This window comes from Esox lucius, chromosome 3 (genome assembly GCF_011004845.1).
Source record: "Esox lucius isolate fEsoLuc1 chromosome 3, fEsoLuc1.pri, whole genome shotgun sequence".
Taxonomy (NCBI): Eukaryota; Metazoa; Chordata; class Actinopteri; order Esociformes; family Esocidae; genus Esox; species Esox lucius.
Genome location: NC_047571.1, coordinates 24,657,674 through 24,683,756, shown reverse-complemented (window position 1 = coordinate 24,683,756; position 26,083 = coordinate 24,657,674). Strand labels below are relative to the sequence as shown.

General features: G+C 41.8%; 2 protein-coding genes across 5 annotated transcripts; one reads left to right on the top strand and one right to left on the bottom strand.

Annotated features, from left to right (window-relative positions):
* The first annotated feature begins 28 nt into the window (after positions 1–28).
* gorasp1a (golgi reassembly stacking protein 1a) lies at positions 29–10,774 on the top strand. Of its 2 annotated transcripts, none has more exons than XM_010891746.4 (9): positions 29–197; positions 939–1,019; positions 2,275–2,478; positions 2,682–2,768; positions 3,101–3,231; positions 3,413–3,554; positions 3,711–3,825; positions 6,579–6,746; positions 6,902–10,774. In XM_010891746.4, the coding sequence occupies exons 1-9, from the start codon at positions 135–137 to the stop codon at positions 7,468–7,470; spliced, it is 1,560 nt and encodes a 519-aa protein (XP_010890048.2). In that variant the 5' UTR covers positions 29–134; the 3' UTR covers positions 7,471–10,774. The 2 variants fall into 2 exon arrangements, with proteins under 2 accessions (XP_010890048.2, XP_010890057.2); XM_010891755.4 differs by having other exon boundaries at positions 31–197; positions 6,597–6,746.
* Positions 10,775–11,514: 740 nt separating this feature from the next.
* Positions 11,515–22,194, bottom strand: LOC105022936 (WD repeat-containing protein 48). 3 transcript variants are annotated; one of them, XM_010891717.4, is made up of 18 exons: positions 22,093–22,194; positions 18,989–19,129; positions 18,622–18,700; positions 18,440–18,522; positions 18,144–18,273; positions 17,866–17,954; positions 17,442–17,543; positions 16,949–17,173; positions 16,779–16,853; positions 16,476–16,578; positions 15,780–15,985; positions 15,523–15,619; positions 15,312–15,407; positions 15,013–15,124; positions 14,654–14,741; positions 14,473–14,549; positions 13,648–13,846; positions 11,515–12,919 (listed from the first exon to the last, which is right to left on the bottom strand). In XM_010891717.4, the coding sequence occupies exons 1-18, from the start codon at positions 22,138–22,140 to the stop codon at positions 12,824–12,826; spliced, it is 2,046 nt and encodes a 681-aa protein (XP_010890019.1). In that variant the 5' UTR covers positions 22,141–22,194; the 3' UTR covers positions 11,515–12,823. The 3 variants fall into 3 exon arrangements, with proteins under 3 accessions (XP_010890019.1, XP_010890035.1, XP_010890028.1); XM_010891733.4 differs by having other exon boundaries at positions 15,013–15,121; XM_010891726.4 differs by having other exon boundaries at positions 18,622–18,697.
* Positions 22,195–26,083: the final 3,889 nt, after the last annotated feature.

Genomic DNA, 26,083 nt, shown 5'->3' with positions numbered 1-26,083 from the left:
GAATGTAGCATCAGCCTGTTCTGACATACGAGATTACGTATGACAAGATGGCCACGGAGCAGTAGGGATATATTTTCGGTCTTGTAGCTTCTGTGTGCGAGTATTTTGGATTTTTTTTAAATTATTATAACAAAATGGGTTTATCACAAAGCACGGGTGGGTCGGAAATTGGAACCGATGGATACCACGTGCACGGGGTAATAATGATGCTACCCTATTGTTGTATTTATTGCACTTTTTATGATGAAGCGTGTAGTTAACTTTATTTTGAACGGATCACTCCAGAAAACATAGGGAATGTGGTAAACCGTTGATAAGGCCTGCCGAAAGCTGGTGATGTGGCACTTAGCTGGATAGCTATCCTTTAGAAAACACTTCGATTTACTTGCTAAATAGTGCCAGCGATTAATCATCCCTCTAACAAAGTAATCAAACTCGTTAGAGTAGACGTAGATAATATGTATCTAGTTCTCACAAATACAACATTGAACATTTACTATACGTCACGCATTTGAATTAAAACATTTGTATAGAAATGCGTAGATAGCTACTGTAATTGTGCACATTCTTGTGTAAGGTACAGGGCATTCGCCTACATGAGAGATCTGTATTTATGTAACCGTCCAACTTCTCCCCTGTATCTGACTGCTGCAGTCTGCAGAAGCCATACACTGCAAGAAACCACCTATAATATGCTGCACAGCTCTATTGAACCATAATATAGACTGTAGTTTAAAATGCCAGTCTAACGCACATTGTTCGCGCACAGTCAATGCCTACAAAGACGAGACACACATAATATAGACTAGTTTAACAGGAAATTAGTGTATTCAAGACAAATGTCATTGTTTTCTACTGTGACGTCGACTTACGCATCTTTAATGACATTCTGTCTCTAGTCGTGTTTGTCCACCCATGTCCTTGTTGTGATCTGACAGGTGCAGGAGAATTCACCTGCTGAGAAGGCTGGTTTGGAGCCCTTCTTTGACTTCATCCTCTCTCTAGGAGACCACAGACTGGTGAGTCCCAGATGCTCTACTGCAGTCCATAGATAGATATTGGTCCTAAAATAGAGAGTACTTATACATACATATATACACACACATAGTATCTCACAAAAGTGAGTACACCCCTATGTGAAAATTTCCAAATTGGGCCCAAAGTGTCAATATTTTGTGTGGCCACCATTATTTTCCAGCACGGCCTTAACCCTCTTGGGGTTAACCAGAGCTTTGCAGGTTGCCATCACCTTTACCCTCAGCTTCTTTAGCAAGGCAGTGGTCGTCTTGGATGTGTCCTTGGGGTCATTATCATGTTGGAATACTGCCCTGCGGCCCAGTTTCCGAAGGGAGGGGATCATGCTCTGCTTCAGTATGTCACAGTACATGTTGGCTTTCATGGTTCCCTCTATGAACTGTAGCTCCCCAGTACCGGCAGCACTCACGCAGCCCCAGACCATGACAATCCCACCACCATGCTTGACTGTAGGCAAGACACACTTGTCTTTGTACTCCTCACCTGGTTGCTGCACACCTGCTCCCCATTCACACCTGAGACCTTGTAACACTAACGAGTCACATGACACCAGGGAGGGAAAATGGCTAATTTGGCCCAATGATGTCGTCATGGAGGAGTGGAAGAGGACTCCAGTGGCAACCTGTGAAGCTTTGGTGAACTCCATGCCCAAGAGGGTTAAGGCAGTGCTGGAAAATAATGGTGGCCACACAAAATATTGACACTTTGGGCCCAATATGGACATTTTCACTTAGGGGTGTACTCACTTATGTTGCAAGCGGTTTAGACATTAATGGCTGAGTGTTGTTACATTGTAGCAAAGTGTCATTTCTTCAGTGTTGTCACATGAAAAAATGTGAGGGGTGTACTAACTTTTTTGAGATACTGTGTATGTGTATATATATATATATATATATATATATATATATATATATATATATATATATATATATATATATATATATATATATATATATATATATATATATATATAATATTTAACACACATAATGGATATAAAAAGTCTACACACCCCTGTTAAAATGCCAGGTTTTTGTGATGTAAAAGAATGAGACAAAGATAAATCATGTCAGAATGTTTTCCACTTTGCATGTGACCCATAACATGAACAATTCAGTTGTAAAACAAACTGATATCTTCGAGGGGGGAAAGAATCCTTACAATAACATGGTTGCATAAGTGTGCACATGCACACGCAGTTCCCACACATTTACAGCTGACAAACAAACCTGTGTCCAGAACCAGGAGAACGACCTGCTGAAGGACCTGCTGAAGGGGAATGTGGAGAGGGCTGTGAGGATGCAGGTGTACAGCACTAAGACCATGAAGCTGCGGGAGGTGGAGGTGGTGCCCAGTAACATGTGGGGAGGACAGGGCCTTCTGGGGGCCTCGGTCAGGTTCTGCAGCTACCAGGGAGCCAATGAGAATGTCTGGCATGTGCTGGTGAGACGAGTCATTGGCAGCAATTGCTGTCAGTCAAACCTTTTGTCAAGGACCACCTCCACCCCCCTCCCCCCCGGTTGTTTCTAGAGTTCAAGTGCTTACTGTGTGTGTGTGTGTTGCGTGCGAACGGATGTAAGCAGTGTTACCTGGTGGCCATACTAATTGTTTGTTATAGTATTCTGTGTCTAATTGTCCCTCTCCAGGATGTTGATGTGAACTCTCCGGCTGCGTTGGCTGGCCTTCAGGCTCACACCGACTTCATTGTGGGAGCGGACCAGGTCTTGCAAGACGTAAGTGTCCCTCATATTCTCATTATGAATAAGGACAGTTGTTACCTATATTAAAGATTGACAATAAACGCAGCATTTGCATGCACGCAGTAAAACATCCATTGCACTTAACACATCCATTGCACTTAACACGGCATGGGAACTGATCTCAGCACCCGGTAGAGTTGTGTCTGTCGTGGCAAGCTAATGGGTCTGATCTAATGTTCTGCGCAGAATTGCGATCGCCCAGAATGGGTATTCATATTCAAGTCAACAAAGCCATAATGGGTGGGCATGCCCCCAGACGAGCAATGCGGGAGGTAAAAGCGTTTGGTTTCTTTGGTTGTCCACAGTCAGAGGACTTCTTCTCTCTGATTGAGGCCCATGAGGGGAAACCTCTGAAGTTGCTGATCTACAACACGGAGACAGACGCCTGCAGAGAGGTGGTGGTCACGCCTAACGGGGCCTGGGGCGGAGAGGGGAGGTGTGTGGCCCGCTGGGTCTTGAGTGGATCTCATCTGCTTTCTCTCCCCCACTTTCTGTGTCACTCCTACATCCAACTGACATCCCATAATAATGTGTTTGGAAAATGTATTCTAACACCCTGCCTAAAAACCCAGGGTAAAAAAAACAGCAGCACACTAACAGAGATGACTTGTCTTTAGTTTGGGTTGCGGTATCGGGTATGGTTATTTGCATCGGATCCCAGCTCGTCCGGAACCCACACCGACTGATGAGATGACCACGTTTCCAGCGCTGCCAGAGGATAGCGTTATATCAGACTTACCAACCAATGGATACGATGCGGTACGGATTGTGGGTTCTAATACACTTCTGTCCTCACCTACAGTGACTTAGTCTTTAGGTGCACCGCTCAAGAGCTCCACCTTAACTTAGAAGCAATTTACTCTGTTATGCACTTAGTAACTTTAAATAAACGGACAATTTGTCTGTGATCTCCAGGTCACCCTGATGGTAGGCCAGGGAAGGGGGGCAGAGCAAGTGGAAGAGGGCCAGAGCACTCTCCAGGACGAGGACGGTCCTCTACCTCCACCAATACAGAGAGTCATGGACCCAGGTGGGTTTACTAATTGGTTCATTCATTTATTAGATAATTATTAAGTGCTTGAACGACAGCTGTGCTTTTTGAGGCGCACACTATACAACACAATCGTTACACATTGATATAAACAAGTGGTAGGTTAGTGCTATAATAGGATGTCTGAGTGATATAAAAAACAGAGGTATATGATTCATGATTGACATAAACAACTGAGTGGTATAGTATGATGCATTATTGATATAAATAACAGAATGGTATACTATGATGTCTTTTGCTTTATCATCCAATAGAATTCATGGTTTAGAGTGATGAAAGATGAATCAGTGTAAAAAGGCAGAATCTATATTTTATTAATCATAGTTAGATATTTTGTATTAACATACACGACAGTACACATATAGATACATTTTAAAGACACATTGTAAAATCTTTGTCTGACTATGCTATTGTTTCTAGATGTTCAAACGAGGCAAATAAAGGAGTAATGTAGTAGGGCAGCATGAGCAACCGGGCTGCAGAGATGGCAGTACTAAGGTCCCCGAGGTAGATGTTTGTGTCAAAAGAAAAAGCGCCTGTATAAAAAAACAAATGCTGACACAATGGCAATTCTAAATGTCCAAAGAGGCTAATTGAATATACAAGGTGCATGTGCCACTGAAATGCAGTGGTGAGGTCCCTGAGACAACTGAAAACTTCCATTATCAGACTTGGCAAGGCAGTGTCAGAATAGAACAAGGGAGTAAGGACCTGAGAGGCGGTTGGGGGGGGAGGGGGGTACGGTAAGTGATGTGTCACAGATTTCTCTGGGTCACCGAGTTCAGCAGGGTTACAGTGGATGGGAAGAAACTGTTCCTGAGCCTGCTGGTGTGGGACCGAAGAGACCTGTACCGCCTGCCTGATGGTAGGAGGGCAAACAGTTTGTGGCATGGCTGTGAAGGCTCCCTGATGATCCCGCGTGCCCTGTGCAGACGCCGCTTGTGCTGGAGGTCTACGATGGCAGGAAGCTGGGCACCATGATGGGCTGGGCGGTTTTCACCACCCGTTGCAGGGCCTTCTGGTCAGCTATGGAGCAGCTGCTAAACCACAATGTGGTGCAGTTAGTCAGAATGCTCTCAATAGTGCAGCGGTGAAAGTTCACAAGGATCTTGGAGGACAGGCGGGCCTCCTTCAGCCTCCTCAAAAAGTACAGGCACTGCTGCGCCTTTTTGACCAGAGCTGAGGTGTTGAAGGACCAGAAAAGGTCCTCGGAAATGTGGACACCCAGGAATTTGAAGCTGGACACACGATCAATGATGACTGGGGCGTGACTGCTGCTTTTAGACTTCCTGTAATCCACAATGAGTTCCGTGGTTTTCTTGGTGTTGAGGGCCAGGTTGTTGTCAGCACACCATGCCGCCAGGCGCATGACCTCTTCCCTGTAGACTGACATGGTCATGGAGCTTGTTGACCAGCCTAGAGGGGATGACAGTGTTGAATGCTGAGCTGAAGTCTATGAATAGCATTCTCACATAGGTGTTGATTTTTTCCAGGTTGTTCAGGGCAGAGTGTAAAGCTATGGAGATGGCGTCCTCTGTAGACCCGTTCGACCGGTAGGCAAACTGGTAGGGATCCAGTGTTGGGCGGAGGCAGGACTTAAGGTGGGCCAGAACTAGACTTTTGAAGCCCTTCATGATTGTGCGGGTGAGTGCAACCGGTCGGGAAGTCATTCAGGCTAGATGCAGTCGACTGCTTCGGCACTGGCACAATGGTTGCGGTCTTGAAGCACGTTGGGAAAACTTCCTGGGCCTGTGACAGGTTTAAAATGTCGGTCAAGATCTCGGCCAGCTACCCAGCACATGCTCTGAGCACACGCCCGGGTAAGCCATCAGGACCAGCAGCCTTGTATGCATTCACCCTGCTCAGTGCAGACGACACTTCTGCTGTGGATAGTCGGGGGGGGGGGGGACGTCTGGGGGGAGTTCAGCTTTAATGGCTGGCTCTTTGTTGTCCCTGTCGATGCGTGTAGAACCTGTTTATCTAGTTTGTTGAAGGAGACGTCCCTGGCTGTGGGGGTGGGGTTCTTTGGCTGGTAGTCCGTGAGGGCTTGGATGCCCTGCCACATGCGTCGGGGTTCTGAGTTGTTGCAGAAGTGCTCTTCAGTCTGCAGTTTGTGGTCATTCTTTGCCATCTTGATGCACCTTTTTAGGTTGGCCCTGGATGAGCTGAAGGGCTCCACCGGATCTAAAAGCAGCGTTGCGTGCCTTTAGCCGTTGTCCGAGCTCTTTGTTAATCCGCGGCTTCTGGTTGGGGAATGTCTTTATTAGTTCATGGGTGGTGACATTGTTGGTGCAGATGTTGATGTAATCCAGAATGAAGGAAGAATAATGTTTCAATGTCCGTATGGGAGTCAAGGGTGGCTTGAGTGGCAAACTCATTTCAGTCTGTGTGTTGAAACTGGTGCTGTAGAAATGAGTCTGTGAGTCTGATAATACAAATTGTCCTTTACAAAAGCATATCATAAATGACATTAATGTAAAGGTAAATTAAAGGGTAAGTTGTTGCACAAACAGAAATGTGAAGCTGACCTCATCATGGATTGAATCAGTATTGTATCAATGAAGGTTTTGGTGTTTGACAAGCCATTTTTGACATGTGCACAGATATATTGCTGGGTTACTGAAAATAGCCTGGGTAGTTGTAACTCAGTATTTCTTATACTCATGTGGTCTGATTACTGCTGTACTGTGCCAGCCTTTTGGCCTGTTAACCCACTGGCCTTTCATTTACAGAATGTGTTGTGTCTCCAGGGTTCTCAGAGTCAGAGGTCGCTATGGTAACGCCTGATCCATCAGAAGACATGGTGGACCGGCTGGACCTGTCTGTCTCCTCCATTGATATGACGGGCACATCCCTGGCTGTGCACGAGGAGAAGGACATTGATAACATCTCTGGCATTGGTAATTTTAAAATAACATGAAGCATACTGGGATTTTTTTATGCAGAGTTCAACTATAGACCCTTATCAGTGAAGCAGTATTTGTTTTACTCTTGCAACCAATGATGACTCTGTGTAGTGCTGATGTTGTCCTGATGCCTCCTTTCGTTCATACAGAGGAGCTGTGTGAAGGTGAGCTTGCTGAGATACCAGGGAACCAGGTGGATACTGCCCCAGAGGCGATCCTAAACATGACGGGAGCCATGGACCTTGCTTCAGCCCTGGCCTCCACAATCACCTCCTCCGACTTGCCCCCAGAGTCAGCCATTCCAACTGCAGACTCAGAGCCGCATGTCTCATCTGGATCTCCTGACATGGTCATGGAGCCTCCTGCTGAGGCTGAAGTTTCTCTCCCAGCCCCAGACGTTACTTATTCCTCCACCTCCCCTGGTCAGGAGCTCCTCCTGCCCCAAGACCAGCTCCAGTCTGAGCCTCTGGCCGACCTCCTGCTCCAGTCCCAGGTCAGTGACCTGTTGGCGGGTGGCTCCCACACCCTGTTGGAGGCTGCATTGAGTGGAGCATTAGCAGAGGTAGTGGCAGAGCCAGACATCGTCAGTTCGCTGGAGATGCCGTCTGTGGAGCAGTCCGAAGTCCCGGCAGAGGGACATTACCATGAGCACCCTGAGTGTTGCCACGACCATCACCACGATCACGAGGTCAGTAACCAGGAAGTACTCGAGGAGTGAGTTTGTGTGTTTCCAGTCTGGTCACTGACTGGGGAAGCACAAACAGGTGTTTAACAGTCAACAACAGAGCGTTTCCGGAGTGGTGGCAAAAGACCTGGTGTGCATCACAAATTGCACCCTATTCTCTTTATAGTGCACTATGAGCCCTGGTCAAAAGTAGTGCACTAAATAGGTAATAGGGGACCATTTGGGACATGTCCAGGGGTGTGTATCCAGAAGATCCAGGTGTTACTTGAATCCTTTGTCGGCTGTCTCAAATCCAACAGCGTAAAAAAACAACCACGTTTTTTTGGGTATTACTTAATGGGATGGGAAATCTGGCGAAAAACTGCATCCAGATATTACGTATGCAGAAAAGATAGAAGGCCTGCATGGTATTTCTGAATAATATTACCTTTGAGAACTAACAAACCGCAAAATACAATCTCAGTCACGGAGAATTAGCAGTTATTGAAACAATTAAATGAGTAGTATTGATTTTGTCATTAGGTTTGAGCAAAATGGCACTCCATTGGCTGTGGCAAAATGCAGAGTTACATAAAATTTGATTTAACTGCAAAAAAGAAACTTAGCTTCATGGAGAAATATGTTGAGTTCCATGAAATGTACTTAAAAATGCTCAAACCTGTACCCATTGCCTGCTACGCATACACCCCTTTTTAAACTAGAAAGTGAACCTGGAACAATGTTTATATAACTGAAAGGATGGTTCAGTTGTTTGAAGGGGGATATTGTAAGTATAATTACTTAAACATAGCAATAGCGTTCTAGAATCTTTGTGTTATATTACGCATTACACATTTTTGCGTAACTCTAAAAACAGGAATCCAATTTGCAATGTAATGTTTTTATGAACATTTTGTAGTTTATGTTAAAGTTTTATGGATATCTTTTTTATTATTATGTTTTTCAAAAAGAAAAAAAAGACGGCATTAATGGAACAGTTGTATTAAATATCCAAAGATAAACACATATACAGACAACTATATGATATTCATTCTAAAAAATATGAATGATTTTCTCAAATCTAACTACTTTATAATTCACTGGGAAACAGATAAGGGATATATAATCAAGCACAATTGCACCTTAATGATTTATCAGTAGTAACAACTACATCTGAAGTACACAACAGTTTACAGTAAGACAAACTACTATTTCTGTATAAAAAAATAAATTGAAATAAAGACTACTTCTCCAATGTGATTATAGCTTCTATGACCTGGGTTTTATAAATTAAAATACTTTATTTTGTTTGCAAGTTGGCTCGCATGACCATCCTTTCAAATAATGTCTCATTAACTTGACTAGGTTGGAAGCCTAGGCATCTGAAGTTAGATTTCCAGGTATCTTGGAATAGTTTTAAAAATGCAAACTTCAAGCTAAGTTAGGTATTTGACAAAGTATTCATGTCAGTACACAGTTGACACATTTTGTATCTTGTGGCAATCTATTCAATCAGGTACTGCTGCTTTGCTTTTTTTTTGGGGGGGGGTTGGTTGGTTTGTTTTACTTTTATCAGAATCCATTTAAATACTTTTTTTGTTGTTAGTTTTGTGTTTACAAAAAGAAGACATTTTCAAGTTTTTCTTTTTAAAACTTTCTTAAGAGGTGATGAGTATACCTACTCCAATGGGTTAGTCTGTTTTGTGATATTTATGGATATCTGGTCCATTTCTGTAACACCTACAAAAAGTAAGTCACTATTTTTTAAACACTAAGTAGGGAATGTTATTTCAAAGTATTTGGTATTTCCAAGTCTAATTCCACCATGTTACCTCTTATCTGCATTGTAATTTTTGTGATCTATGCAATTAAGTGACATTTTAAACTAGTTTGTATGCCTTCAAGCATCCTGGAATATTCCATTTGTAAGATGGAACCACAGTGTCAGCACAGTAGTTAGGTTGGGGTCAATTTAATTTAAATTCTTGAAGAATAATAACAGTAAAACCATAATTCTAGTTCTCTTTAATAAGGAACATTTGGTATTAGGATTTTTATGGAATTCATCCCAACCTTGTGCAGTAGCCATGTTTTTGTATGTACATCGGTCTCTGATGAAATAGTGACACTACTGTTAGTTTGATGTAGATGTTTTTGTGTAAATGTATGGGATGTTTTTTTATTTTTCTTGTTATAGATTTGTGCTAGATGTTTGGTTGCAAGAGAAATGCGGGTTAAAAGATATTTTGGGAAATATTTTATAAATGGATGGATAATGTTTTTATAATGCAAGAGTATTAGGGCCAAGTTAAGTAACAGAAAAACAAAATAAGTGGAGGTACTTAAATTTGTTTTGGCATAGACCAAAAAGTCACTTCACCAAAATGTGTAGACTTCTGGAAGGAAGTAGAAATTCAAGTCTTACTGTCAAATATAAGGGATATTTTTTAAGGTAATTAACCTTGAAGAATAATGTGGCAACATTACAAGAATAAAGGCATAAAGTGTTACCAGATTATGACCTATAACTAACAAAATGAGTGAAAAAGCTTTCCTGAAAAGATAAGTTAAAAAGCAGCTTTTTTGTGGAGTGGTGTGAGGGCAACAAAATAACAAAAAAAAGCATGAATCTGAGTAGGTGGCTCATTGGCCATCTCATCCTTCTCTAGACTGTTAAGTGCCCAGCTCAAACTCCGGACTTTGTGTCTTTTAATACATTGATGGTTTCAGTTCATATGACATGCCATAGCAAACTGGAACCTTTTGGTTGTGAAGCCTACTTATGTTGACTCTGGTGTCCTGCATGCTTCACACCTTGAAGTCGTCATATTGATTTGTTCAAAGTACTAGAACTAGTGCAGATCGTTACCTCAGTCAACCCTGCTTTACCATGACAACTACATTCTGTCAACATGCAAAAAAATCTGTGTATGGACTTGATGAAATAGGATAGCTAATCATGAAAGAAGAAAAAAATCTGGGGCACAACCGTTATTTTTAGGGCTAGTTTCACAGATGAAGATGAAACTAAAGATTTGCTGTATTCTAAAGCTGTATCGAGCTTGATTTTCTTTAGTCTAGGACTACGCTTAATGTTTGTCTGTGGAAACAGCCCTACATTTCTTTACTTTATTCTCCAAAGTATTTAGTATTATCCATGCAAAAAAATATAAAGTTCTAAGTACCACCACCAATTTCTTTCTTCATTGGCTCTTATACTCTTGAATATTGTATTAATGAATATGCTTGAATAAAAGAAATGACTCTGAAAATGGATAAATATGCTCTGTAAAGCTTTTGATGCAAAAATTTAATCACTTATCACTGGAACGAACAATAAAAATGATCACATATTTTACTTTTGCCTATGGTAATTCTCTCAACTTTCTATTCAAAACAAAAAAAGTCTGTTTGTTAATGTTCAAATGTAATATACTGTTGAAAGCTCAAAATATACTACATTATTATACCCCAGTAGTTACAAACAGGGCATATATTATAGATTACGAGGATACAGAACCTTGCTGTCTAGTCCATAGAAAGAGAATCATATCATTATATGGTAATTACATTTCTATGGTCTACAGTAACATGTTCTGGGGTGTACTCAAAGTAATCACCATAGTAATGTATTACTAATACATCTTTCTTGTGGGAGAAAGTGATTTAATAAATAAAAAATTAAAATAGACTTTCCATTCCACTATCCATCCAGCCAATCTATGAATTTCATTTTCAATTATATATTTTTTCATATTGGTATGTTTACCACAGTAGTAATGTTTTCAGTACAAACCCTGTAGATTGACTATATTTGTTCATAATCATAAAACTGAAAGAAATTCTAGAAATGCCTTGTTTGTGTTCTGATTGCTAAAACTGGAAAACAATCTTATAATCCACCACCTGGTCCCAAAGACCCAAGAAACTGCTATACACCACATATAATCTGGGACCAGGCTAGAAAATCTGTTTTTTTTATGTTCTTTTGATATACATTTTGTTCGGGGTAAAAAAAATATTAATTGCATCCATTCAAAATGTGGTACACATACAGTACGTTATTAACAAAAAACAAATCAATTGATAAAAAGAAAATGCAATATATATTTTTTTATTTCAATCCAAATAACCCAGAATTATGGCAACAGCAGAGCACTCTGTATCCCACTGCTGGCTGTATTCTAAGCAGGGTCGGTCCTAGATGAGGAACCAGATGCTGCTATTTTTGGAAGACGGTTCCCTTCTGGCCCTCCCTTGGTCTAGAGATCAAACCCCAATGCTCCAGGGCAGTGAATAGAACATGTTGGGTTACCCTGTGTTGGGTACCAATGATGGGTCGTTAAACGGGTGTCCTGACTCTGTGGTCACTTTGAGTAGGTGTTAAACCCATCGTTAGTAGGTGTTAACCCCATCTAAATATCCAATCAGACCATCCTGCACACCTAGTCACACACAGCTTTTAACTGACCCATTAATTCCCTCTCCCATCGGTAACTGTAGATACTAATGGGTGCAACAGATAACATATGGAAGTCTCTCTGGATAAGAGTGTCAGCTAAATAAAACATCTGTAAACTAAGCCATTAAAACTGTATTGTAAGGAACAAATATTTCCTGGCTGTCCAGGTTTATTACAGGTGGAGTCCTTAGTGGTGAGAGTTCTAGGAGGTTTTCTTGGTCAAGTTACAATTATAGGAGTAACTCCCAGGCCCCTTGTGACAAGTTCCTTCCAATTGTATCTCCTTTCTCCTGAAGTGGTACACACTCATTCACTACTTCCAATACATCTAAAAGCATTAAACCTTCAGGAGAAAATAGATATGATTTGAATATACCTAAAGATGTTATCTGGATGTTTCTGGAATGTGCCTGAATAAACAGACTGTACATACAACCTCAAGTCAGATATACAGTACAGTAACATATACAAACCCATGCCGCAGAAGTAATAATGACATTACAAAGAAAAGGGAAAATAAACTAAGAATGTAAAAAATAAGAACATTTTAATCATTATCCTTCCATTGTGCCTCTATAGCATATTATGCAGAGAGAGATCTGCGTTCATAATTCATCCCTTCAATTGTTTTTTTTACTGGTCATTCGAGTTGAGTTTCCTATGATAAAAAAAAAATCACCAACATCCTCAGTTAGCCCGACAAAGGTTTTCCAGGCACCAGGGCTGTTTTCATTACGGCACACCAATGTAGAATATTGGGTCTTCACAGACAAACGCAGGTCTAGTTGCTTGCTGTTTCCGTCCAGTTTCTGCTATGCCCTCTCGGAAACATTTGCCCGTTTGTCATTAGGGCTGAAAAATACTGGATGACTGAGTTGGATGTTTAAACAGCAGACAATAAATACGATATCAACAAGACTGTCTCAAAGTCTTGTTGATTCTCTCTCAGGTAGATTTCTGCCTATAATGAAGTGTCAAGTCCCCTCCGCTCTTCCAGATAAAATGTTTGACAGTTCGCAGGTCCATGTTGGGATCTAGAACCTGTAGGACAGAGGAGGAAAGAAAACCCATACGTGAATAAGATGGACGTACATCATTATCATGTGAGATTAGAGTTCTGATGATGCACACTACCTTTTTTACCTTTGTAAAAACAACACGTAGAAGTTATGTACTGTTTAAGAATGTATCCATAACACGGCATGCTTAATGAATCTGTACATCACTAATCAGGAGAACATTTGGAATAATGAAAAATCACTGAAAATCTTTTAGCAGGCAGCTTTTACATGGTACACAGACAACTTCACAACTAAAGTAAACACATGCAATTTCCTCAAGGTTTCAATTGTTGAGAAATACAGTAAATCTGTTAACTCTGATTCATCGCATGATCCAACAGTAACTGTTTTATCTGGAATGCACTGCTCGACCATAAATTCAACATGTACAGACCTACACCCATTTCTGCATTTACAAACAATACTTCAAGTGGGTGATGCAGAAACACCACCAAACTAGCACGGTAACTGACTGTGACATAGTGTTGTTAGATCTGATTGAAGCTAATGAGTGAAGAGGTTTCTGTTGATGATGGTCATCTGTGGACACGGTCCGTTCAAGATAAGCTATACTAGTGTTGTTTTTTAATTCCGTTTCTGCCTGGCTCAATTCCTTCCCGTCTGTCCCGTCAACTATAATAACCTTAAACAATAATGGCAATGTTGAAAAACGAAAGCTGTTGGGTTGTGTAAGGGAGGAGTCCCCACCTGGTCTTGACACATGAGTTCTATCTTCTCCTCAGCCATGAGGGCCATGTCCTCGTCCTTCTCCATCTCTCCTGGCTTGTCATTGGCCGCTGAAGAGGAGGCTGTGGTCTGGGACTCGGTATCCAGGTTAATGATCTTTTCATAGACGTGTTCCATTACCTTACGCACTTGGAGCATGTCGCTGGCAGACAGACGGTCCCTACCGAGACACAAACACAGCACCAGTGGGTAAGTTGTTCTGAAGCTCAGCAGAAGAAAACGTGCCTGCGGATTGGACTTTTTCGGGGTACGGAAAGTTCCCATAGCTTTCTGCACAGGTGCGGATAAGGTCCAAAATACACAGGTAGAATATGTTAGTTTGTTAAAAACAATACTGACTCAAGAAGATCAAAACAGACATCACCATGAATTGACCAAAATGTTAATATGCAGGATCAAATAGCAACAGTGTTTACAATTTATTTTATTTAGGTATTATTAAGCTGGTGATTTAATGTGAGGGGGTATCGTCTTACAGTAACGCTATACAAAGCTATAATATTGGATTCTGCTCAAATAGAACTGCCATTCTGTGGTCATGTGACCTTGCAGACACTGATTCTGCTTTGATCTGATTGGACTCAAATCACCATTGAAGTCTGTACTTTACTTCTGTGCTTACAGGTCAATCTAATGCACCAAAGCTTGGATCTATTATTTGTCTCCATGTTTGTGCCCCAAAACAACTGGATTCAGAACAGGAAAGTTCTTCATTTTCATTACACGCAGAAGGGCCAAATTCCCCCAAGAATAATATTAATTAACAAAGTAGACTGAAAATCTTACTTTTTTAGTGTTTTTGCACCAGAGGACGAATGAGGCTGGAGGTAGAATGGGATCTTGTTGAACTTGGGCATGTTTTTCTAAAAGACAGAAAAGAAACAAAAAGGAGGCACACGATAGGAATTAGGTTTAGGAGTTCAGGGTGAACCAGGAGAACAGAAGGAACGACTGGAAGGGCACTTACATCCACGGTGATGTCTATGACCCACTGTGGAACGGTTTCATTCAGTAGCATGGACTCTGTTTCCCCCCCGGAGTCCCTACACAACAGACTAGAACAGGACGGCCAATGTCAAAAAAAAAAATGCAGAACAACAGGAATCATTGTACAGACAGTCTTCCATCAATTTCAAACATGAATAAACACTACTGATACAAATACTGATTCAAACATTACCACGCCAATGTGCGATTGGCTCTTTATTAACTTGTCTGTACACACTATGGAATCAATCCAACAAACATTCATTTACATAGTGGTGGCCCTTTATGCAGTATTAAGCGCCATTCTAGTGGCCCTTAACACAGTATTAAAAGACATACCGGAACAGAGTCCTCCCTCCTGCCTCCCCGAAGATTACTGGAGTGTGTGGAGGAACCTGGAAGTACCCGTTCCCCTTCTGGACCCGTGTCTCCTGCTCCCCATTCACCGCTGCTGCGGTCATATCATCAGAATAAAATCTTTTGAAACTTCGCTAAAAACTACAATCGATGTGTGTGCATTTAGCGTTTTAGAGATTATATTTTTAGGGCTCCTCAGCACCTTCACTGTTAACAAACGGTCAGTGAAAACAGAAGCATTCCTTGATAAGAAGATGATGGCGACAACAGGGCATGTTTACCGTGGTTGACCTCGATCTCCTCCTCGTCCATTGGGTTGATGTGCGTCCTGGGCCAGAACTCGAGGAGAGCTTGAAGTAGAAGTCCGCCCAGGTTCACTACACACACAAACACATACACAACTGTGGATCAGAGGATGCAGCTCACACGCACACAGACGATCAACGAGAGGGGTCGACTTGTTTTGTGGTAAACAAATAAAGGGAATCCTACACTTGGGGTCAGACCCATCAGTGCTGGAGAATCCAGCGTCTTTAGCAGAAACCCAGGCAGCAAAGCAGTCGCTCTCATCTAGCGTGATGGTCAGCATCTGCCCAGCAACACACAGGACACAAACGGGAACATCAACAACCTTCAGTTTTACAATCCCAGAAGGTTATGTCAGCTAATGTCAATGTGACGACAGTGCTAAAGAAATTATGAGGCTACATCAAATCCTTAACAAATGTTTTCTTGAATAAATAATCTACCCCTGTTTTGAGGTCGACAGAGAACCAGTTTGGGACGTAGACCTGCTTGAACCTCTTCTTAATCTCCTCATCGAACTCTACTTTGCCCAGGTCTTCTCCTTTACAAGCCTTCAGCACGTCCCAGAAGGCAACGTTGTTGTTGGTGTCTTTGGTCACAATGTGCCTCTTGTCATTCAGAATGTGACACTGGATTATACTGGCACCCCCTAAAAACACCGTTAAAACCACCTTTAGTTTAACAACTGAAAGGACGACATATAAGAGCTAGTTCTCCGTTAACAATTACTGTTAGTTAAAAATGATGGCTATACTGTCTACTAAAACGTCTTTAGAAATGTTGATTTGGCAAGTGCTGTTGATTTAAAAAATGTAATGTAGCCCAGTGGAATGTCAAGGAACCATCAGTGTGACAGTTATTTTCACTGGGACAGGAAATATTTAAAACATTATTTTGAAAGGGATTACATTTAAATGGATGAAAGGATTGGTGTTAAACGCAGAGAATATGCGCTATTTGGAGCGTCGGCCTGTTGAGGCCATACAGATGTTATACAGCATGAGTTTGGCATTGAATGGTCATCACAATTTTGCTGTATAAAGTATAAACTAGACTTTAATAACAAAGTGTCATTTGAAAGCCATTAGGTTAGATCGTTTAAGAAACCATGTCCAGTTATGTCACTCTGGTAGTGTTACCTTTGATGACCTGTTCAGGTGTCGTACACAGAGGGGTCAGGGGAGTGGTTATGTCGTTGTCATAATCGCCTGACGCCCGGAAGTTGTGGATTCCCTTTAGAGACTGCAACAGAAGGACACAGTGAACAACAAAGAGGTCTTTGAAGTCTCTTCCTAAAGAAACACCAGCAGGAGTGGATCACATATCATGTACCTGTAACAAGCCATGGTATATTTTCCTGTGGGAGTAACTTCATGCCAACAACCGGCCTGCGCAGTAGAAAGGTCTCATATATAGTGTAGGTAGGCGTACATACTGCTTACCCATTTGTTAACAGATGACTTGGTGGTGGAGACCCAGATAGCAGGAGGAGGGTCGGCTGACCTGTCTAGTTCCATCTGGGGAGAACAGAAGAAGACAGACAGGTGAGTCCAAGTTCCCTGAGATTAATGCAAACACACAGGCAGGCGCGCAGGCAGGCAGGCACGTTCACCTTCAGTACAGACGCCTTCTCTTCACAGATCAGTACTCTGATGTCTGGGTTCCTCAGGTCAGTGCAGTAGATCTTCTTGTCTCGGCCCCCTGAGTAGATGTGTGTGAAGGCTTCGTTCACCTGCAGGGCCCAGACCCCCTCATCGTGGACCCGGTATGTAGCTATGCACCGCTGCTGCCCCAAGGACCACAGCCGGATGGTGCCATCAGAGCTGCCGGAAAGACACTGGAGCCAGACAGAGGGTTAGGTTAGACAGTTCGACAACCAAACAGCAACATTAATATAATGTCAGATGTGAGATGTTGAAGGAGTAAGCCAACAAGATTCACTACAGACAGGGGACAGAGGAGTCTGATCATTCTGGGTATTGACAAAAGGGTAGTAGTGTCCAGTAGTCCAAGGCTGGGAAACTTGGCCAAAATATTCTATTATATTCTTAGCTTAACCACTAGGCCACCCGGCCACCCCTAAAACATAAGAAAACATGCTTTACCTGCGTGCCATCCCTGTTCAGCAACAGTGACTTGACATTGTCAGAGTGGCCTTTCAGCTTCATGAGTTTAGCACAAGTTCGAGGGTCCCACACTCTCAGGACCTGGTGCAACATCAACAGATCGAACAGAAAACAAATACCTTTAAAAATGATTTTTTTTTTTAAAGACAGCCACAACCAGAAATACAGCAAACATCTACCTTGAAAACAGAGAGACAGTAGCGTAAAAAATACTCTTAAAGGCAACTACTATCTTTATAAGACACCTACCTTATAACGATGACTACCTTTGAAGACAAAATCATTACAAGCCAGCAAGAATTCTCCATACAATTTCAATAAGGTTTCTGCACTTCCCAGAATTCCAATGCATTTCAACATACAAACGGCGAATGAAAATAACAGTCAATGAAAGCCCTCTAACCTTTTCAGTGGAGCCAGACACGATGACTGTACCCATCTGGTTCATTGCCAAGCTGTAGATGGAGTCTTTGTTCCCACTGAGTGATGACGCTGTCACACACACAAACCACAAACGACCGATTCAAATAATTAGCGCTTATTATCTAAAGAGCACCTGCTAAAAGCTTTTCACCATGAAACTAACGCTTGATTTTCGCCTCAACATCATTCTTGTAACCTTTTTCATGTCGACAGGATTCACCTTTGAAATATCGGATAAATCACTAAAATAATACCTACTGGTAACGGTGTTGTTTGAGGCAGTTAGGGCTGTTAACGTGTTAACATCCCACAGGAAGATCTGCCTGTCCAACCCTGCCGAGGCCACCAGCTCCTTGTCTTTAGCATAGGCCAAGGCTTTCACATAGTCCTGCCAGGCACAATGCAAGATCAACGATGACGTCCATTACAGTATCTAACACACGCTACACTAGATGTTCTCATTCAATTTCAGAACACAACCGTTTCCTACAAGCGGACACCGTACTGATGAACCTAAAGAACTGCCGCCTAAACACGCATTATAAAAAGCGCACCTTGTGCGTCCGTAACGTTGACATGCAGAATCCTTTGTGAGCGTTCCACACTTTCACCGTTGTGTCTGACGAGGCAGAAATCACTGGAAGGAAAACGGAACACATTTGAAAGTAGAAAAACCACGGCTAGGTCCTACACGCTACCGGAAAACACCGGAAAACAGGCAGCATTAAACACTCACATGTCTTGCCGTTGCAACAGAGGACAATGTCGTTGACCCAATCTGTATGGTGCTCCATAGAGGCAATGTAAGGGTCCTGCTGTGAAAGAGAGACATTCACTTAACCCACGTGGGGACAGCTTATACCAAACACCACTGGCAGCGTCTCCTCTCTATTCCACGTGAAATCAGGTTCAGGCAATCGTTGGTATATAAGAGACAGGATTAAGTGTCCCAAAGGGCACCCTGTTTGTTCCACAGGGCCCTACTACGGACCGGGGCGCACAAGGCTTCGGTCAATAGTAGTGCACCTGAGAGCACACGAATGTGTGACTTAGTCCAGGGGGACACTATTATAATGTATCTTGATGTGACTGGGACACTGTACCTTGTGCTGGTTCACACTCCATATTCTGATGATGGAGTCTCTCCCGGCAGTGAACAGCCTGTTCAGGGCAGGGTCCAGTTGAAGAGCGTTAACCCCATTACGATTGTATTTCTCCACCTCATCTCTTATTACATAAGACACCTGCAAATAAAACGTTGAAGAGGTCAACGGTAGAGTTGGACCAGGCAGAACCACGGCGCCCTAGGCTAAGGCATGTGACTGGACCGGGGAGAACCAGCGAGGGAGGTAATCAATGGTTGGGAGGCATCTGGCGTAAATCTGAATCCAGTGCCCTTAGTTCTTGAACAACCCACCTGCGATAGAGTTGGTGCTGGCGTGGCTTACATTAGGACAACGGGAATGTTTGAATGTCAAGGCTTAAGTAAATGTTAAGTCTGGGGAAGTGCAACTGTAACAGTAGAAAGCCATATGCTAATGTGATTTTCCAAAAGCAAGGCTCAGATCAACATAGTAGTTTTGCCATTGTTTAAAAGTCTCTGTATAATTTCAAAATAAAAATGGAAGCCCTTTATCACACTCACACGACTAACCGCAATATCCATACTTGTAAAGTGCACAATTAACCAGTGAGGGACTGCCTCGAATGTCTGTAACTGGCAATATGTTAATGCAGTAAAGCAGCATCCTGTTAGTCAGGTTTTGTCAGGTCTAAGTTACCATGCGTCAAACAAATGCCCCAATATTCCACAAGTATGAAGTCAGTTTCTTCAAATTAGTAAAAGCATTTGTTGGAGAGGGAAAAAAAATCTTTGCTTTATTTGTCAGTATTCATTATTTTAAATATCTTGTGATAGAACATTACAATACAAAGTTCCAATAGGATATGTATTACAATTCTATATGTATGCATTATGAAGTTATTGTGATTTGATGTTCCAAATATTGCTTAATGCTCAACATGTCTGCTGAACAGCGAAGAGAGAGAGCTGTGAGAAAGAGTTTTGATCAGGTACTGTCAGTGCAGAAACCAAGGAGGCTACATATTTAGAAAGATGGAGAACAGGTTCTGATTTGAGAAGTGTGCCATTCATGTTGTGAGTGTTAGACTGGTGCCCCCTGCCTTGGCATAATTGAATCTGCACATCACTCAGGTCAAAAACCACACACACAAACATTTTGTTGTACTGAACTGAACCAGCAACTTTCCTTATTTAATGCCACTGGTATCTGGCATTAAATGTCTGGTATCTGCAAAGATTCTAGTAACTAAGTATCAGAGTAACAAAATCAACAAAAATATATAGTTTATCACGTGATCACTACAAAACAACCTTTGGTGTCTTTATGACTATAAAGAAATCGCATTATCAAGAAATCACTTGTACATTTATATAACTGTTTTGTAATGTCCTAATCCCTATAAAAATAAACATTCATAGGGGACTATTATTTTTATTAGTGCTGTCGTGTCAGAATTTGCATAATCAGTTGTTATTGACACCATAGATATATAGCATAGATGGGACATATAGTTCTGACTTCTCAATTGCTCCCCCATCTAACATGGGACCAGATCGGAAAAGTCAAGCCACTTAAGAATAGACTTGGTGGTATTTTGTGCATCAGTAATTTGGTCCAGAAAAAGAGTGAACCATATAAAGGAGGTGGGAAACATTGTTCACGCATAAGCAATAGTGTAGAAATGTATGAAACATACTTAACTGTACATACCATGTTTTTAATCAATGAACAAGAAAGCTAATCATCTTAGCCGTAGCTGTTGAGCTACAGTGGATATAAAAAGTCTACACACCCCTTTGAAAATGCCAGGTTGTTGTGATGTAAAAGAATGAGACAAAGATAAATCATGTCAGAACTGTTTCCACATTTAATGTGATCTATAAAATGAACAATTCAATTGAAAAACAAACTTAGAGGAAAAAAATAAAAAAAATAAAATAAAAACCTTACAATAACCTGGTTGCGTAAGTGCACACACTCTTATTACTAATAAATTATTGAAAACTATTCCAAATGGATTTGTTGGTTTATATTCTGAAAAGTACAGTCATTGTATGTAGTACGTTATGCATTATATATTATTAAGCAAATGTAACTGTTAGAAGAACTAAAATGCCACTTCTACCATGTGTTTGTATTGTAGATTGTTTAGAACAGGTCCCAGGTAAGATGACTGTGAAATTGCTTCATTTGGATTTATAGGGGCTCTATGACATCAACACATCTACTGCTGTATTATCTATGGTTGACAATCTTGTTACTAGCAAATCCCGCTAACACTGATCACTCGTATAACCAGAACAAGCTGACTAATGTACTAGCCAATGTAGTTATAGTCCGTCTCGTAAATTACTGTCAGCTTTCAATTTAATTTAGTGTTTTGGTCAGTGACTGAGGTTCAGTAACTGCATCACAATACATTATTCAACATTACACCATGAGCGTATCAAGCTTCTAGTTCATCTAACACAGGAGGTCCACATCGCTACGTTAGCTAGCTAGCTAACCAGTTACAGCTTAGGCTAATTTTGGTATAAACGCTTACCGACCTAGCTAGTTAGCTGTACCCGTTGACTAACGTTAACGTGTTTGAACAATCAATAAAATTATGGAATTTACAAGAATCTCCCTAATCACTACCAGATAACTAACGAAGTTGTCTGACATCTATTTACAGCGTAAGTTAGCATGTTTGAACAACAAGTTCAGTGGTGTGATTTACAAGTTTATACCTAGCTTTCTCCTCTCTCCACTAACACTTAGCTGACATAGCTACTGTTAGCTAACATATTTGAACAGCCAGTTTAACGGTGAAGTTTACAAATCCAGCAGTTGTAACAATGTCACAATGTGTTATATCGGAAATGCCAAAAGTAATACTTTGGAATTGAGAATAATTCTTTAAATCTGGTGTTTCTGGCATACGAATTAGCTACTGCACATATACTGTCACGTCGTCTTTAGCTAATTAACCAGCTAGCAGGTGACGGTCAACAGTAACTACACCCATTCTTAGATTCCAATTTGTCTTATTGTTGGATTTGGGGGGGAAATTCGCAGAATTTTGGGAATTGTGCGCATTTCAATGCAATCACCTTTTTATTACAGAAATATATGTTTACCTGTACTTTCCTTCGCCCAGCGGCATTCTGCCTGTGGTGTGCCGCCATCTTACATGTTGACAGTCAATCCACATACGTCAATTCCGACCGGAAACTACATGAGCTTCCGGCGTCTCCATTGTTGTTCGTGGGTAACTGAGTTTTCTTGTGCCTACCTAATACAATAATCATTGTGTATTCAATACGCAGTCCTATCGTCATCTATAGTCAATTATTTCCCAGGGATACATACGCACTAATAAACATGAGAGTTGTACAGTCAGTGAATACCGTGTCTTACTGAATTTAATTGCTTCTGTGCAAGGTTTACCACTCCTCAATGCTGGCTGCTAAACCAATAGCCTTTCATTGTCATGTGACATTCAGAAAAGGGGCAAAGAGGAGTTGGAATTTGATTCATGAATCGTGTCACATGTCTTTTCTTCTGTTTCTTCCAGGGCATTCTTGTGGTCTGACACATTTTCTCCAGGCGATTGAGTTGACTTTGAATATACACAGCAGCTCCAGCATCTTTTCCAGGTCAGCCTGAGAGATGACTAGGGCTGGAGGAGATGAGACCATCTTTTTGGTCTGTTGCCCTGCTACCTATAGTCCCCTCTGCCTCAAGTAGATCTGACAGGAGAAACAAGGCAGTATTAAGTATGATCTGATGATCAGCCAACTTTGAATGAGATGGTAACACAAAGGAGTTCCCCAATTCAAAGCAAGAAAAAACTGTAAAATGTTTTGCAATGTGAAGTTATGACAATCAACAAGACCAAGATTCCACATGATTCCATTAAAGAGAGAAGGCCTCTGTCCTGGATAGGGTTTTGTCCATAAGGTTGGGAATGGGAGCTCTGATATAGTCTAGGATGACTAGACTCACAGACCGCAAAATCACCTTAAGAGTCAAGCACTTGAAAACCAGTTGCAAATTTCAGTTGACTTCCCTGTTACTCACTTACCAGTGATGCACCATGATGGAAAGTTAGAGCATAAATTAAACTCTATGCAAGCCTAGAAATTAGAAGTCTAGACAATATCAGGGTGAATTATAGTGTCTTTGAATATTTCCCAGCTCACCAAACCTGAAAGATGTGACACTGAGGAGGAGTGAATATAGATTTTCTAGTTGAGGCCACTTCTTCACACAGTGATATCACAGCCTAATGACACATACCAGTTTGGCATCACAATAGCATATATGTCAGAAATTAAAGTTTATACTGTATGGACAAATGTCTTTCTTGGACTATGCTTGTGATTTGAGCATGGCACTTTGAAAAAACAATCCAAAATATATCTCCCTCAAGCAAATTACCCAAATATGTTTTGCTAATGACCAAATCAATGTATCTAATATGAGAAAGTTTTTGTCTACCGCAATGATAACAGAAATGTAGATTTAGTTTATGGAGGCCAGACCAGTTCATCAAAGCTTTAATCTAAAAAAAAAAAAACACTAAAGTAATATAATTAATATATCTGCTAACAATGTTTTAAATTTTTTATTGACTTCAACTAAAAGTCACCAATTTATGCTAAATTTAAACACATTGAAATGATGACACTAAATTGCTGTGATTTGCAAATAATTTTGCCAACAACTTCAAAACAGGCTTTTTCCTGAGAATAGTTTCCCCTGGGGAAAATCCTCAAGGTCTTGAAACATTCTTTCCATTAATACAAATATTCAAACGTGGGTACTTCAGCTGTTTCAGCAGGTTAACTAGTCTATTCTCATGCCTGTATTAAGGCTCTATCTCCAAATGGTGGCAGTAGTCTTCCAAGAGATAACCTCAATGTGTCTGACTGCCTGGCAAGCCGGGGAAACCATGTTACACTTAATTAGATAGTGCCTCGCCAAACCATCTGGGCACTGTTTGCCAACCATGACTTAGTAAATCCCTTCATCTTTCACTGTCCCACTCCCTCCCCACTCTTGCTCTCTCTATAGCATCACTGCCCACTGTTTCTATCACTCCCTCCCCCATCCCTGTCCACTGCCTCTATCACTCCCTCCCCCATCCCTGTCCACTGCCTCTATCACTCCCTCCCCCATCCCTGTCCACTGCCTCTATCACTCCCTCCCCCATCCCTGTCCACTGCCTCTATCACCCCCTCCCCCATCCCTGTCCACTGCCTCTATCACTCCCTCCCCCATCCCTGTCCACTGCCTCTATCACTCCCTCCCCCATCCCTGTCCACTGCCTCTATCACTCCCTCCCCAATCCCTGTCCACTGCCTCTATCACTCCCTCCCCAATCCCCGCCCATTGCCTCAATCACTCCCTACACCATTCCTGAACACTGCCTCAATCACTCCCTCCCCTATCCCTGCACACTGCCTCAATCACTCCCTCCCCTATCCCTGCACACTGCCTCAATCACTCCCTCCCCCATCCCTGCCCACTGTCTCGATCACTCCTCCCCCATCCCTGCCCACTGTCTCTATCACTCCCTCCCCCATCCCCGCCCACTGTCTCTATCACTCTCTCCCCATCCCTGCCCACTGTCTCTATCACTCCTCCCCCATCCCCACCCACTGTCTCTATCACTCTCTCCCCCATCCCTGCCCAGTGTCTCTATCACTCCTCCCCCATCCCTGCCCACTGTCTCTATCACTCCTCCCCCATCCCCGCCCTCTGTCTTTCTCTTGTAGGTTTTAGAAGTGAAAGAAGAGCTCCGGCCTTTGTAAAAAAATGATTTAAAAAAAGTTACCAAGCTCAGCCATTTTAGCTATCTTGTTGTATATTTTTTCCTCAGGACTATGAATGTGGGTAGAAGAGTCAAAAATATTGTGGCCAGTGTTCATCTAATGTTCACCTATGTTTGGAGAGGGGTCAACAAGGCCTATAGTGAACAGAAAACCATTCCCAATGTGAAGCATGGTGGTGGCTCACTGATGTTTTGGGGGTGTGTGAGCTCTAAAGACACTGAGAATCTTGTGAAAATTGATGGCAAGCTGAATGTAGCATTTTATCAGAAAATACTGGCAACAATTTGTATTCTTCTGCACAAAAGGTGCGCATGGACTTTCCAGCATGACAATGACCCTAAGCACAAGGCCAAGTTGACCTTCCAGTGGTTACAGTAGAAAAAGGTGAAGGTTCTCCAAGGGTATGCAAACTTTGGAGCACAACTGTATTTGTCCTCTGAAAGATCCTTTTACAATGTGAGCCAACAGAACTCCAACAGATGGACCATAGTGAAACAGTTAATATGCCCCATGATGAAATCAGGGAAGAGACTGATTCAGAATTTTGAAAATGACACTGATTTGCCCAAGTGGGCAGTGCATGTGGAACAACATAGAGGAATAAGACGTGGAATTTATCTAGAAAGACCCACAACCCACAACACACTTTGACTAGAATTGTCACAGAATGAGTCCGTCCTTTTAGAATGGCTGCCTGTGTGTACGCAGTGATTGTAGCATGACCAAAATTAGTTTTTTATAAACATGAGTTTGTCTATGTGAAAAGGGCCTAATGGCTTCAGAGTGACTGCACAGAGGCTTAGCTCAGCTTCTCTCTACTTAGCACTTCACTCATGTGCCAAGAGACTGAGCGCTCTCTCCCTCACACAGCTTTACTCTCAGTTCACAAAAGGGCAAAGAGGGACTGATATAACTACAGTAAATATAACTAAAAGAGGCAGAACATTAAAATCTTATGTTGACATGTTTTTTCTCAAAGTGGAATTCCAACACAGCCTTCATACTGAAGACCATCTCTTATTGTTCAGTCTGCCTACATGACGTAAAGGGATTCTTTTTTAGGTTTGTAGTGACAGACATTGCTTTAGACAAGGGGTAATCAGCTTTTTCCCTATGAGGTCCATGTTATTGTGGGTTTTCCGTTCTACCTGGATCCCCGCAGTAACAAATAAATAAAAATAACATCTTCCTTTTGCAATTTGATGTTTCACAATTTCAATTATATTTTCAGATTCTACTTCCTGTTTGTAAAGAAAGTTTCAGCCAAATTACAACCTCCCAATCATAAGAC